The sequence below is a fragment of the Stegodyphus dumicola genome, chromosome X1 (assembly GCF_044657685.1).
Source record: "Stegodyphus dumicola isolate Sdum_Otavi_A_Nest chromosome X1, ASM4465768v1".
Lineage (NCBI taxonomy): Eukaryota > Metazoa > Arthropoda > Arachnida > Araneae > Eresidae > Stegodyphus > Stegodyphus dumicola.
The window spans coordinates 26223227-26237657 of NC_140780.1; the positions used below are offsets into that span (position 1 = coordinate 26223227).

The 14431-nt window shown below is 36.2% G+C and overlaps 1 protein-coding gene across 1 annotated transcript in view; it reads right to left on the minus strand.

The window, feature by feature from the left end:
- Positions 1-14431, minus strand: part of LOC118191865 (ectonucleoside triphosphate diphosphohydrolase 1-like) — a gene marked incomplete at its 5' end in the record, with an annotated part of 143908 nt that overhangs the window by 107794 nt on the left and 21683 nt on the right. Inside the window, one exon of the mRNA XM_085808542.1 lies at positions 11172-11440. Within this exon, the coding sequence (XP_085664668.1) occupies positions 11172-11440 (269 nt within the window). The remainder of the gene's footprint in view (positions 1-11171; positions 11441-14431) is intronic.

Below are 14431 nucleotides of genomic sequence, written 5' to 3' on the forward strand. Positions count from 1 at the left end.
GAAGAAACTGGAGAATCAATGGATGAAGAAATGAAGGAAGTAACTAACAAACTGCCTTAGAAAGATCTAGAAATGATGGATGAAGCATCTAACGGGATTAACGAAAAAGAACGAAATCATGAAGAAATAAAGGACAGGAAAGAAGCTTTTGATTCTCAAGTGCCTGAAGTAGAAGTGAAAGAAAGTGAAAATACGACTGTTAAGTTCTTCGAAACTGATAGTGAAGTTATGAAAATGCAGTCAGCAAGTGTTGAACCATCTGAAAGTTCATGTGATGCTGAGATTGAAGAAGCTGATGTACAGCTGAAGCAGTGTGCTCCAGTATTGCATGAAAATTCACCCACCTCACAAACTATGTGCGCGTCTAATAGTGCTGATTGTGCAGATAAGGACTTGATTCTAAACCTCAATACTTGTGTTTGTGAAGAATTGGATTCCGTTCATGACTCTGATGCAGACTTTGGAGATGGTTCCCAGGAAATGGAGGAAAATAAGCATGTACCATCTGCTAAAAATACCGAGGTGAATTGTATACATGATGCAAATAAACCACATAGTGGTGAACGAACTGTTTTAAATATTCCAATGGATGAAAAGTCTGAAAGGACTGAATCTTCAGACTGTGACATGAAAAACATAAATGCATCTGAGAACTGCAGTGGAAAGTATTTGACCCGGATATAAATATTGAAAAGACTGAGACTGAAATTCATTCAGAACTTTAATTTGTATAATTTAAAATTGTTACGTGTTTAATTTGTGTATATAACTTGTACATAGTGTAAATATTTGTTTCTTTAGTTATGTTTTTCATTTGTTTTATAACGTTTTGTTTGTATTGAATTTGGCTTCTGACCAAGGGTTGTACTGCCTGGGACGTGCAGTCCTTGGGAGGGGGCAGTGTTACGAAATATACAGGCGCGGTGAGATAGCTTCCCCACAAAGCAATTTTAGAGTTGCCATAAAATGGCAAGTTAAGGCAGGGTTGCCCCATTTGGTGAGAAATCGCCCATTTGGCAACAAAATTGGTGATATGCCATGGATGGATGGAGAACCTTCTGGAACGAATTCTTACCGGTTTAGCCCAGAATGTTCTCAAACACAAGCTGAAAGCAATATAAACCCTGCTGGTCTGCAGTCAGTGAGTGTGCCTCGTAGAGAGGGCGAGAGTGTGTACCTCGCAAGATAGTTAGTATCAAGTTCGTGTCTCGTCTAGCGAGTCAATCCATGCAAAGTCGATCGCATTGACAGCCGGGCAGCGAGAGCTGAGAGGGTCGTCGAGTTCACCAAAGAAGTCTCTTAGTGTATCGCAGTTAGTGCATCGTTGCGAGAGCATGTTGAGCTCTGAGAATGACTGCACTGAGAGAGAGCATGTTGAGCTCTGTGTGTTGTCGAATGCATCGTAAGTTGTAGCGTGGAGAGTCTTGAGAGTACTTGGAGTTCTGAGAACGACCAAGCACAGTCTGGAGCTCTGCTCTGGTGCTTTGCAGTGAAGCTGTCTTCACCATGATAGACTGATAACCTGAAGGCTGTGTGGCTGATCGTGCCAGCGTGTTTATAGTAGCTCATCGACGACTGTAAAATGTTTTTTGGAGCTCTCCTGACAATACTGGCTAATAAAGTGTGTTTCGATACTTCAACAACAGGTGTCAGAAGAAAGGATATATAACGTAACAATATTTTACCGAACTCTATTTCCCAATACTTAACTCATGGCATTTTCTCCATACATCTCACATAACTGAAGTTCTGTTATCAATTTCACATTGGCTACCTTCACAAAATACGTAGCATATTCGGAAACTAAGTACCGTTTCATTCTAGCGCCGTCGCAGCGCTGTGGTAGGCACCCCGCGCATGCGCACTAGTCTTTCTTGTTCACTAACTTTCAATTGTCGCCATTTTGGTTTGCTCTATGTTGTGTTTTCAGTTTGCTGTGCATATTCAAAATGTTTAAGACAATTAGTTCTCCTGCTGACTATGAGATTTGTGCCATGATTAAATTTCTGAGCGCAAGGAATGTTAAACCGGCCGAAATTTATCGTCAAGTGACAGAAGTTTACGGTGAATACGCAATAAGTGATGGAATGGTGAGAAAGTGGGTAAGAATGTTTAATGCAGGTCAAACAAATGTCCACGCCGAGGCTCGGAGTGGTCGGCGTTCTGTTGTCACCGATGATTTAGTAAGGAAAGTTGATGAAGCAATTCATGAGAACGCCCTGACATTTATCACGCGGTACAGTGATGAGGAGAAAACTTTTTAAACCAAATTGTGACAGGTGATAAAACTTGGGTGTGTCATTTCACACCAGAATCGAAACAACAATCGATGAAGTGGAGACACACTCATTCTCCGAAAAAACAAAAGTTCAAAGTGACAATGTCACCACAAAAAATCATGTGCACTGTCTTCTGGGATAGGAAAGGCGTTTTGCTTACTGAATTTCTTCCCAGAGGTGAAACCATTAATGCGGCACGATATTGTGAGACTTTAACAAAACTAAGGCGTGCCATTCAAAACAAACAAAGAGGAATGCTCAGTAAAGGAATTGTGTTGCTCCATGACAATGCTCGGCCCCATACTGCTGGTGTCACTCAATCATTAATTCGACAGTTTCATTGGGAACAGTTTGATCACCCTCCGTACAGCCCGGACTTGGCGCTGTCCGACTATCACTTGTTCCTGCACATGAAGCACAAGCTCGTTGGCAAGAGCTTTGGAACTGACGATGACACGAAAAACGCTGTGGAGTTGTGGTTATCGAAACTGGCGGGAAGTTTCTTTGACGATGGTATACAAAAACTGGTCCCCCGCTACGACAAGTGTTTGATCATTGGCGGAAACTATGTTGAAAAATAGTTTAAGACATGTATTTTCATGTAAAAATAAAATTGGATTCGAAAAAATTGTTTTACTATTTTTTTTTTTTTCAAAACGGTACTCAGTTTCCGAATATGCCTCGTAGATAACAGACTGCAATTTATACTCACTTGATTGTCTTCAACATTTTAAACACACACAACTAGGTATAAATATAAACTGATTTTCTTTAAATGACATCTGTGATTTCCCAATAGGTAAATAAATTCAGTCAAGATGCTGATAATGGTGACCACAGCACTGAAACAGCACAGAACTTGCTTTCCAAATATCTTCCATAATTAAATCATATAATATGAAATTTAGACTTAAAATTAATTTAAAATATTTTTAGATCATGCAGGATTAATACTTTTATGCCCACAAGATTAATCTTTTCATTTAATTTCAAATTTAAACAAATGTTTCTGGTTTAGTGCAGTGGTCAGCAAACCATGGCTCTTTGGCTTCTTGAGTATAGCTCTTCCACAAAATAGCACATGCGACGTATACACATAAAAGCAAGAAAATCTTGAAAATACAACACAAAAGCAATCAAACTTTATATAAGCATTAAAACAACTGAAAACATATCCACCAATGTTATTCCTAGGAAATTTTTTTTTTTTTTTTTTTTTGCATCGATTGTGGCGTTTTCACTGTACTGATTGTACTGCCATAGTAATTGTCATATGACATACAGGAGTTGTAAATTAAATAGTGGCAACTTAACCTTGAAACTCGAAGAAGGACAGGCATGTGCAAATAGGATATGGGAGCCGTGAGGTGACACTGTTGTCGATGTGTAGAGTGCAAAAAACAGTCGATCTGCTTAGAAGGGCAGTTATTGTGTGGGGTTAAAGTGGGGAGTTTTGTTTCTATTGCTCTAAATCATGTTTTCAAAAGGTGATCAGCGGTCGTGGCTTAAAATCGAGGTTGCCCGTGGCAAAAATGCAACAGAATGCTATCAAGGGTTAGTGGAAGCCTGTGGCACAAATGTTTTACTGTATAGGACAGTAGCACGATGGGTTCAAGCATTTCGTTCGGGTCAGAATAAGACTGTGGATTTGCAATGCACAGGTCCGCCCTCCATTCCTCAAGAGCAGATTGACATCCTGAGCGGTCTCCTTACCATAGACCGCCGATGGACTGTCCGAGAATTATCCTTAGAGGTTGGTCTGAGTCATCAAATGGTGTTGCACATAATGAAGAAATCTCCCAACATGAGGAAAATTGCTTCCCGCTGGGTTCCATATCGACTAACAAAAGTACAGAAATGGCACCGGCATGCACTGGCTGGCACCCACTTGGAGAGATACCGCAATGAAGAAGACACTGTTCTACAGCATATTGTCGCCATGGATGAGACATGGGCGCGAGCCTATGAGCCTGAATTAAAGCGTCAATCAAATTAATGGCATCACCAAGGTTCGCCCCGTCCACAGAAATTTCGACAGGAACCCAGTCGGGTGAAGGTTATGCTGATTATGCATACAACTGGGGCTGTGCTATTCTTACACATGCTGTACCTGAAGGACAAACTGTCAACGTAGATTACTATTGCCGATTTCTATAGCACCATCTGCGTCTGGCTATGCGGCGCAAACGTCCACATTAATTGCACAACAATCTCCCTATTGTATTGCATGACAACACTCGTTGCCATGTTGCCAACAATGTCACTCTCCTTTTGCGACGGTGGCAGTGGAAAATCCTGGAACACCCTCCCTACTCACCCAACATGAGCCCTTGTGACTTCGATCTGTTTCCAAAGTTGAAGGAGCCCCTCCGAGGTCACTGATTTCATGATGTTTCATCTGTACTCCACGCAGTAGGGCACTCGGTCACTCACGTCAACAATCAACACCTTTCCACTGGTCTACAATGGCTTCCAGACATTTGGCAAAAGGTTATTATAACCACGCTTTTAAAAGGTGATCAGCGGTCGTGGCTTAAAATCGAGGTTGATTGAGGCTTAAAATCGAGGCTTTGCTGGTGATTACATAGAAGGAATGTAATGCAATTGTAGTTGCAAGTTCATTAAAAATTGATTTATACCTATGTTGCCATTACTTAATTTACAGCCCTCGTATTTAAACTTGAGTAAGAAATCAGATAATGTAAAAATGAAATTTAGTTTCAAAATATCAGGATTTTTCAGCTTCTAGACCTTTCAAATTTAAAGTTTTTTCCAGTGTCTGAGACAAAAATTTTCCTAGCAAATGAATTTAGGCAGCATAAAATACACAGACGATGTTTGGGTTGCATACATTAAAAGACTTCAAATTGGCAAAGTTTAAAAACTAAAAACCCAGATATTCTGACACTGAATTTCATTTTGACGTTATTGGTGTATCAACTTAAAATTGCCATTGTACTGATTCTAGTAAGATTTTTACTGATGTATTGATAAATGGGCCATTGTACTGATTTCAGCACAACTGTACTGACACTGGTACCCACGCTCAATTGCGTCCCTGCCTTGATGCAAAGCACTTATTTTATAATCCGGTTCACACAGCTCTGCCTATGAAGTGACAGCTGCGCAATACAACTCAGGATAAATGCATTGTTAATATCATATAATTGCTTGTCTTCTACACTGGAGTATTTTGTTAGAACTCAATTGCTAAAAAATTTGCTAAAATTATATTACTCCAGGTTAGTGTCCTCCGTGGGTACTCAAAAGGCAGTGAATGCATTTCGCCTGAGCCGAGGTTTCTCCACCTCCAGTGATGCTCGTGCAGTTCATTCACAAATTGAGTGTTATTACTTTTGTGAGCCAGTTAGTCAGGAGGCCTGTTGTAGAGTGGTTAATGCTAGAGGTTAACCCTGTTTTATTTAAAAACCACTTAAAAAGGGGAATAAATTCATGGGTGTAAATGCGAATTTCCTGTTTTCTTGTGTCCCGAGATACAGTTGTTTTCTTGCCTAACTGCTGTTGGCTGGTCCTCAATCATTTCGCTACTTCTGCCCTTATTCATTCCTTCTCGTAACAGCATGGCTATAAAAAAGAAGCAAAGAAAAACAGAAGATGAAATCCACTGTGAACTTCAAGTTGAATGGACTGAGACATTTGCATATACTCAAAACTCAAATGGCCTTCCAACCTGTGTTATTTGTCAGGAAAAAATGGCTAATAACAAGAAATCAAATGTAGACAGGCACTTCACAACTAAGCATGTGTCATTTGGTACTAAATATCCTGTCGGTTATGCAAGGAAAAAAGGGGTTGAGGAACTTCAAAAGAGTCAAGAAAAATCAAGTTCTGTACTTAATAACTGGATAATATAATAGGTTCATCAATGAGGGCCTCAGAGTTAGACCAATTTGCTTTTTTAAAATTCCAAAAAACCCAGTGAGGTTCCCTATAGGAAGAACTAAATCTGTGTGTGTGTGTGATTAGGGCAAAGCCTCGAGGGCTATCTGCCTAAGGGAAGGGATGCCTTCGTGGAGGACTTTCTAAGGGAACCTGGCTCGTATACACGTTACACACGGGGAAAACCACGAAAACGCCCATGCAGGCAGCCCGTTCGCGGGATTCGAACCTTGGACCGAACTACCAGTGTTCAGCGACTTTACCACTCGGCCGCTGGTGGGCCTAAATCTGACAATACTGGTAAAATGTATTTCATGTCCAGCACCCACCTGGATTATTGATTAGATCATGCAGCATTCAATCCGACAAAACCAGATGGGTAAGTAGCAAATCAGGATGAGATACACTCTCCCCAAGAGACAGGAACATTGAAGAAATTTGCAAGATTTTCAATGAAGTCAATAGGATTTGAATGAATAAGATTTTCAACAATGTCACCAACTCCATTTGTTGTCAAATATCCCCAGCCAGTTGAGTGGGCATTGAAATCTCCAAGGCCAAGTGATTTACTGTCCCAATCAAGTATAATACTTTTAAAATCAAGTTTATTATTTGAAGGATTGTACAAGAAGAAAAATTTTAATTGAGTATCTTGTCTCTATGTTTATATGCAAAATTCCAATTTATTGTCAACAGTCATCTGATGGGAAGCAGCAAATTTTGCTTTTAAGGAAAGTTTTACATAAACTGCAATACCAGAAGCAATTTGTCTTGATTACCTTAACACAAATTTCTGGTATCCTGGAACATCAAAACAGTCTTCATTGTCATCAGCAACACCAATTTCAACTATGCCCATAATGTCAAAATCTTGATTTCAAATAATAGTTTTCAATTCAATAAATTTGTCATGGGTTAAATCACCAGCATTCCAAAAACAAATCTTGAAAGTTAATTTAGCCAGTCTTAACAAAGATTTTTTGTTTCACATCAGATTTCTTCTTAAACCCTCAAGAACCAGTACTAATCACCAGTCAAAAGAAAAAAATTCCACTACTTTCTATCAGTGGCAACTACTTGAAAGCAATAAGCACTGTAGCAGATTTAGCACTATGCAGGGTGCCCCACTTGGAGTCCTGCTATATTATTACACTCCTGAAAAAAATGCTTAATGAAACAAGTGAATATTGAGCCTTTTGTTTCTTTTTTAAAAAAATTAGATTTCTTAAAAAACTATTCAATATTTTTTTACTTGCCATCTTTCCAGATTTAAACTGATGATCTAAAATTTAAATATTCCAGATCTCGGATCCAGTACTGTATCCATACTGCCCTTTTTAGTTTTTGTTCCATGTTTAATATGAAACTAACTTTGATTCAAACTGATTCATATATGCACTATTCTCATACATTCAAGTTTCAAAGTTTTTTTAAATATATCAATACACAGCTTTGCATCTTAAGAGTATTTAAAAAAAGAAAACCATTCAGAAAGATCTGCTTATGTTTGAGTTTTTAGTCATTTAATCTAATTTAAAAAAAATCACATAACTCCTATTATCAGGACTCCATTTATCAAGAGCTTCTGTTATTCATATTGCTCCTTATGCTTTCTATCCACTTAAAATCAAGCTGTTCATTAGCTTATGTGTTTTTAACTTTTTCATTAATTTCAATAATACAAAAAATATGCTACGTAGGCTTTAAGAAGTTATGTATTACACAGCTAATTTTACGACAATAACAGAATTCTGTCTAATTTTAGTCGAATACAAAGAAAGTTATGCAGTTAGTCTTACGTTAGTTTTAGCTCCTGTTTCCATTTGCTTAGTTTTAGTTCTTGCATAGATAAAATTGCATCTTAACTATGTTTCACATTTTTGTTTTGCAATAATAGCCTTCATTTTTAACTGCATAATTTTTATACCATAATGAAATATGACAAACGAAAAATAAATGGTACTTACATATTATCCCAATCAACTTAACAGAAGTCTCCAAATTTTCTGAATTCCTCAAACTCTGGCAACAATGCGCATAACAGTTCTTTACGTAACCATAACCATTATAAACTGCAATCCGAAAAATTGAATGAATCACTTTTTTTTCTTCTGTAAAAATTGAGCCAAACTGAGCCAAGGTGGTTGTGCTAATACGTAAGTACCAAATAAATAAATAAAAACTCCTCAGTTGCATTATAGTAAATCTACATTTGGTTCACAGAAAAAAGACAACCCAAATACTAGGATTTCTTGAATACAGTACAAAGTCCGAAATCCGGACGTTTATTATCCGGAATGATCCAAAATCCGGACCTCAAAACCAGCAAAACCATTTTTCTCTTAGGCTTCACATATGTGCGTTTGATTCCCCCCTGAGTCCTGATTCTTAATTTCACTTCGACACTAAATAAAATACCTTGTTATTAAAGAAGTCTTACGTTAAGTTAAATTGTACGATCCTGTAAATTGAAATAGCATAAAATTGTACGATCAGTAATTTGGCTCCGTTGCTACGTACCTGCTTGGCACACATCTCAAACCGAAACATTCCACATAGATATATCGATCTGATGCCAACCTGGCGAATCATTATTTATTATGCTTTCCTTTCAACACCGCATGTTTATCAAAACATGATTACTCGAGTAATGCGTCTAAAAAAAAAATTTATATTAATAATAAAGGACTACTCTAACCTTTTATGTTGACATTACGCTTGGCAACGATTTACGGGTTTAAGTTAAATGTGCTAAAAAATGTTGACAAGGAAAACTTTAACAATTTTTTTTCATATGCTAAAAATAGATTTTTTTAATAATACTCATAGATGAAAAGATTACATTTAGTGCTATTTGAATTAAGAATAACTGATTTATTGCTCACATAAACCCAGAACCAGCCCAGGGCTCGTAGGGCTACAATGCGAGGCAGAATTTAGGACCGACAGAGTCTGCATCAGGCGGTAAGATATCTAGCGCCAGCCCTCAATAAGGCTTAAGTATACATGGGAATTTCTTAATTCAGAACTCTGATAAGACTTAAGTATGTGCAAGAAATAGACATAAGAATAATAAGTAACTAAACTAACACAATTCAGGCTTAATTGTCTCAATGCGCGATAGAAGCAAGAAAAAATTTAACGGAACAACTTGTCATTAGTCGCCAAGCTCATGATGCATAGCCAAATACGCATAGTGAAGGATAGTTATATTTGATGACGATAGCTGCAAATTTTGAAAAGCAAAGCTTTTCGGATATCGCAAAACAAAGATGAAATTTTCCACTTACCAGATTTTGTAAAGAAATGTGGAGAAGCGGTAATAAATGAAGATGATATAAAAGAAGTTTTTCATTGTGATGACAATGCTTCTCAATCATCAATTAATTAATGAATGGCGAAATCTGTAGTATGGTTCTAGATCCAGAAAATACCGCTACCGTTAGTGAAGAAAGTGACTAAGAAGTTACTGAAAACGAAAAATTTCGATTGACAAGTTAGTCAGAATTCTCAAAATAGCAGTTACAGGACTTCAACAATATAACTAAACAAGAGATTATGTCTAACATAGAACATAATTAAAGAGAAAGCATTAGCACAAAAAAAGAAACACCTTGCGTTGAAAGAAATATTAAATAAGGTAAACAAATAAAAATTAAACTTTTTTTGGTAAATTTTGATACCCTTTAGATCATAAATATTTCATTATTTCATAAATCACGATTTCATATTTTTAATTGTATAATTTCTACATTTCATCTTAGTAGATTTAAACTGATGATCTAATATCCGGAAAAATCCAAAATCTGGAATCGCTGAAGTCCCGACAAATCCGGATTTCGGACTTTGTATTGTATATGGATAGGCTATGATCCCAGTTAACTTGGATTCTTGGAACTGTACAATACATATGTTGAGTTAGGAATCATATCACCAAATACAGTCAAAAGTCGTTAATTCGGACACCCATAATTCGGAATGATCTATAATCCGGACCTCAAAACTAAAAACTTTCTGCACATGCGCCGTGCGCGTAAGACCTTTTATGACTGCGTATATGAGTGTGCGCAAGTGCAGAATACGTTTTCGCGTGCGCGTTTTATGCATAATGGACGTATAAGCTAAATAATTATCTATTTCAGTTAATGTTGATGATTGCGTTGTTCCTTAATTTTCGAATTGAATACAGCTCATTATTTTTTGCAGACTGTAAGAGCAATTTTATAAAAGTAAGTTTAAACTTTTGATTATATCAAATAGAATTTCCGATATATATTTGTTAATATGTAAAGGATCTAAAGCGAAAGTATGTTTTGAAATCCGAAATCTGTTTATCAATTTCACGCTGCTTGGCGGGGGGGAACGCCGCGCCGTGCGCGTAATGAATTGGAAGTTGATCTGTCAGCACTATCCTTATCTTCAGGGCAGATGTTTTTATTTTATTTGGCTTATAATTCCTTATCAAATGTAGTATTTCACCCCGATGTGCTCCGTCTTTGATATGATTTAAAACAAGTTCCTCGTCATTATAATTCGCCTCCGATAGCGAAGAAAGTGACAGAGGTTATTGAAAATGAAAAAATTTCGATTGACAAATTATTCAGTATTCTCGACACAGCAATTATAGAACTTGAACAGCGGAACTTTGTAACTGAACAAGAAATTATGTCTGTTTAATAGAATTAAAGAGAAAGTATTATCACATGAAACGAAGCAAAACTTAAACAACTTACATTGAAAGAAATGTTTAATAAAGTAAACAAATAAATATTAAGCTTTTTCTTTTTGCAAATTTTGATACCCTTTAGATCATAATTGTTCTTTATTTCATAAATTACGGTTTCATACTTTTAATTTTGGAATTTCTGCATGCCATCTTACGAGATTTAAACTGATGATCTATAATCCGGAATCGCCGAAGTCCCGACGAGTCCGGATTAACGACTTTTGACTGTAGTTAAATTCACTCTGGAATACCTTTGATTAACTTACTGTCATAACGGATATATAATTTGGATCCTGCTTCAATTCCTTGAGATTCTACAGTAGCATTCCACAGAAGTTTGTTATGATATTTGTCAAAAACAGCCAGGCCTGATTCACCCTTCTCTTTTTGTACTGTATCTAGAAAGTTGCTAACTACTTCTTTTATGGTTTCCCTTGGACTTACTTCAAGTGTAATGCAACCTGATAATGGACTTGCTAAACAGCTTTCAATATACACAGTATACATCTCAGAAAGTAAGCTTTCACACTCCCACCTGCAATACATATATTACAGTTAAATTCATTTCAATATCGTGTACATGTTTTCACTCAAAAACACAGAGAAGAAAGTTATTATTAATGAAAATATTCAGTTTAATTTGGTTTACCTCGCTGAATTAACATGGAAAATTATTTTATACCACTGTACATTTAAAACGCAGGAAATTCTTTTCTAAATCAATAATTGTCATTAATTTAAACCAGATGTAAAAAGCAAGAGGGAAAGTTTCATAATGCTCCAGCTACTAACTTGCTTTCTGAACTAAAAAAGAGAGTTAATGATTTTACTTTTTTAAGCTATATAGCTATACTTCCAATTTCAAATAATTTTTATTTTTCACTGAATTCCTATTAAAAGCAATCAAAATAAAATACTTCATGATATGGAGGTATTTATGCAAAAAATAAGCTTTCCTAAAATAAGAACATTTAATGACAAATTTTAAAATAAGTAATAATTAGTTCACAAAACTGTAACAAAAATACTTGTAAATATTTTCTCAATGCAAAATTCACTTTAAAAAAATATGGGCATCAATCCCCAGCTCGTACATTTCCGAGCTCTGGATCTGATGATATGGTAACTGACCAATAAGGATAACCATTCCGATATTTAATACATTCCTCATGACCTGATTTTTTTAAGTTGTATAGGTCCACAAAGCTGAAATTATTAGCATGGAAAAAAGAAAAATTACTAACATATATACTTAAGTAAATAAATAAAAGTGATCCTTAAAACATGATACTGAATTTTTATGCCTAATTTTAATAAGGAAAAAATATAAAGTATATCTTTGAACTTTGCAAATACAATGAGATAGTTATTTAAATTATGAAGAAAAGTCCATGTCTTAGCTTCTGAAATTTTGGCCTTTCTGTTTAAACTGCATCAATTATTCTAAAAGTTTTTCATTTTAAAATTAATCAAGTAGTACTGTAGAGACATTAGGATTTTTTTTTTTTTTTTTTTTTTTTTTTTTTAACAGAAGAGATGAAAAATGAGCAACGCTTTCACCAGGAATCGAACTACGGACCTCTAGAAAACGCGCTCAGCGTGTTGACCTCTACTCTACAAAGGCATGCTAAAAATGCGGGAGAAATACCTTATACAGTCAAAAGTCGTTAATTCGGACACCCATAATCCGGAATGATCTATAATCCGGACCTCAAAGCTACAAACTTTCTGCGCAAGCGTCGTGTTCACGCATGCGCACAGGCGTTTACGAGAGCGCGTAAGACCCTTACGGCTGCGAATATGTTTGTGCGCATGCGCGTTTAATGTGTAACGGAGTTATACGCTAAGCTAAAGTTATCTAATTCAGTTAATGTTGCAGATTGCGTTGTTCCTTAATCTTCGAAATGGATCCGGCTTATTATTTTTTGCAGACTGTTAGAGCAATTTTATAAAAGTAAGCTTGAACTTTCGATTATGTCAAATAGAATTTCCGATATATATTTACTACAAAGCAAAAGTATGTTTTGAAATCCGAAATCTGTTTATCAATTTCACGCTGCTCTGCGGCAGAGGGGGGGGGTCAGAAACGTCATTATTAGATTATGATAGATTAGAAAGATTATGTCAAATAGAATTTCCGATATATATTTACTAATATGTAATTTGTATCTACAAAGCGAAAGTATGTTTTGAAATCCGAAATCTGTTTATCAATTTCACGCCGCGGATTGGAAGTTGATATGTCAGCACTATCCTTATCTTCAGGGCAGATGTTTTTATTTTATTTGGTTTATAATTCCGTACTAAGTGTAGTATTTCATTTCGATGTACTCCGTCTTTGATATGATTTAAATCAAGTTCCTCGTCATTATAATTCGCTTCCGATAGTGAAGAAAGTGACCCAGAGGTTATTGAAAACGAAAACATTTCGATTGACAAATTAGTCGGTATTCTCAACACAGCAATTATAGGACTTGAACAGCGGAACTTTGTAATTAAACAAGAAATTATGTCTGTTTAATAGAATTAAAGAGAAAGTATTATCACATGAAACGAAGCAACTTGCATTGAAAGAAATGTTTAATAAAGTAAACAAATAAATATTAAGCTTTTTCTTTTTGTAAATTTTGATACCCTTTAGATCATAATTGTTCTTTATTTCATAAATTACGGTTTCATATTTTTAATTTTGTAATTTCTGCATGCCATCTTACCAGATTTAAACTGATGATCTATAATCCGGAAAAATCGATAATCCGGAATCGCCGAAGTCCCGACGAGTCCGGATTAACGACTTTTGACTGTATACTCCCCCTTTCTTAAAGGGAAACTGAGGTTTTAGGGAACCCAATCGCCAAATGATGTTAGTGAAGAATCATCATCCACCACCCTTTTAGTTTGGGCACCACTGCAGAGACATTAGGATTTTTTTAAAGCAGAAGAGATAAAAAATGAGCAACGCCCTTGCCAGGAATTGAATCATGGACCTCTGGAATATGCGTCCAGCATGCTGGACCACTATGAAGGCATGCTAAGAAGGTGGGAGAAATACCTTACATACTCCCCTTTTTAGTGAACATGTCCTGTAAATTTCTTGCTTCTATGTCGCTTCATTCTCAAATTAGACACAAAAACCATGCTGTTCCTTAACTTCTAGAGGGTAGTGTAATGTATTTTTGCAGCGAAGGTATAAAAGAGAAGCCTTATTAGCATTATCCAATCAAAAGTGACCAAACAGTTTCTGATATGCAAATCAAAGCATTACATCATCTGATTATGTATCAAGTGCTTCGCACAAAGTGGATATCTAAGTGAGTTTCTGCAATACATCATTTGACCTCAGTGCATCAGGACTCGAAACGGTTTGTTATGGCTCTGAAGTATCATTAGGAAGAATTTGTGAGGTAGCATATCATCAACCCCTTAGAAGCAGGGCCATTTGACAATCATGGAAGCAGCAAGATGTATGAATATTTCAAGACAGTCTCAAAGGCATGGGAATAATTTCAAAACTTTGGAACTGTTA